Source organism: Lotus japonicus, chromosome 3 (genome assembly GCF_012489685.1).
Source record: "Lotus japonicus ecotype B-129 chromosome 3, LjGifu_v1.2".
NCBI lineage: Eukaryota > Viridiplantae > Streptophyta > Magnoliopsida > Fabales > Fabaceae > Lotus > Lotus japonicus.
The window spans coordinates 43458002-43459526 of record NC_080043.1 but is presented as its reverse complement, the minus strand read 5'-3'; the positions used below and the strand labels follow the sequence as shown (position 1 = coordinate 43459526).

Genomic DNA, 1525 nt, shown 5'->3' with positions numbered 1-1525 from the left:
TTTAGCATGTTGGGCCCAGAACACCTCCTCTCTATCAAGGATGGTAGTATATTCTTCCCAAAGAGTTTTCCTTGTTTGAATCAGAAAGGGATTATAGCCTTCTGCCAGCTTTTTTTGAATTCCATCAATTCGAGCTAGGAGCCTTTTCTTGGTTAAGAAAATATTCCCAAATACAATCTTGTTCCATTGGCGAAGGTTATCTGCATTTCTGGTTATGTTACCAGTCCAGGAGTCAGAGGGTATCCAATTAGCTTTGATTTGATCCTTAAAGTCTGGGTGGTCCATCCAAGACGCAAGGAATTTAAAGGGCTAGGGACTAGCCTGATTAGAAAGGTTCATCCTGAGCCAGAGACCACAGTGGTCAGAGGGGGGCAGGGTAAGGTTTGTAACTGAGGCAGAACTGAAGATGCTCCTCCAGAGAGGGTTTGCAACCACCCTATCGAGCCTTTCTAGGAGTTCTCCCCTTTGCCAAGTAAAAGGGGGACCTTTTGCTCCCAAATCTGCCAATTCACAGTAATCAAGACAATCCTTGAACCTGTTAATAGCAGCTCTATTAGCTGGGCTACCCCCTTGTTTTTCCGATTCACAAGAGATAGAGTTGAAATCTCCTGCTGCACACCAAGGGCCCTGCAGCTGGTTCTTATAAGATTTGAGCTCCTCCCAGAGGCTAAGTCGAAGACTCTCTTGAGGATGAGCATAGATGATGGACATGAACCAACCTCCTTGGTTATTTGGATCCACATGAAGGTGAATACAATGACGAGACACATTGATCACTCTGATAGAAATCACTGAGGGCTTCCAGCAGCACCAAATGCCTCCAGAATACCCCACTGGGTCAGCTTTGACAACACACTCAAAGCCTAGTCTCTTAATAACTTGGTCAGCTCTGAAGTTTCCAATTCTGGGCTCTAGGATAGCAACAAATCCCAGGTTATAAATCCTGGTACAATCTTTCACAAAACTCACAAAGTTTTTCTTACCCGCACCTCTACAGTTCCATATTAGCCAATTCATCATAACTAACATTGGACGGGGAGGGAACCAACAAAAGACCTCACAAAGAGGGAGCGTCAGGGCCTTCTTCCATAGAGGCCTCCTGTGGAATGATCACATCATTAATCTCAGACATATAGCTTGAATCTTCGTTCATTAGATCACTGTTCCTAAGATTCTCAGGGGGAGGCTCAGGGATTCCTTTCTTTCTGAGAAGAGCTTTGATCAACTGAAGCTCCTCTTCATTAGGGACAGCGACACTGCCCTCTAACCAATCACTAGGTCCTCTTCCAGCCTTGAACTCTTCCCATAGCCAATGTTGATGCTTCCTAACTTCCTCAAGAATGACCTTTTCAGTGTCATTCATAGAGGAGGTCTGATCAGAACTCCTGGTCATTTTCCAGTGTTGGGTCAATTCTTTATCTTTTGTCTCCTTCATTTGGCCAGCACCTTTAGAGGTGTTCTGTTTTGGTGGCTTAGTTGCACTCCTCCTAGTGCTACTTGGGGAAGCTTTCCCTTGTTTCTTGTG

At 44.9% G+C, this 1525-nt stretch overlaps 1 protein-coding gene across 1 annotated transcript; it reads right to left on the bottom strand.

Annotated features, from left to right (window-relative positions):
• Positions 1–309: 309 nt before the first annotated feature.
• On the bottom strand, positions 310–1029 carry LOC130744196 (uncharacterized). Its single transcript, XM_057596388.1, has one exon. It carries the CDS (start codon positions 1027–1029, stop codon positions 310–312), a length of 720 nt encoding a protein of 239 aa, XP_057452371.1.
• Between the last annotated feature and the right edge of the window lie 496 nt (positions 1030–1525).

Bases quoted from the DNA above. Each gene is read 5' to 3' on its own strand.
- LOC130744196 (XM_057596388.1), bottom strand. From the start codon at position 1,029: ATGTTAGTTATGATGAATTGGCTAATATGGAACTGTAGAGGTGCGGGT.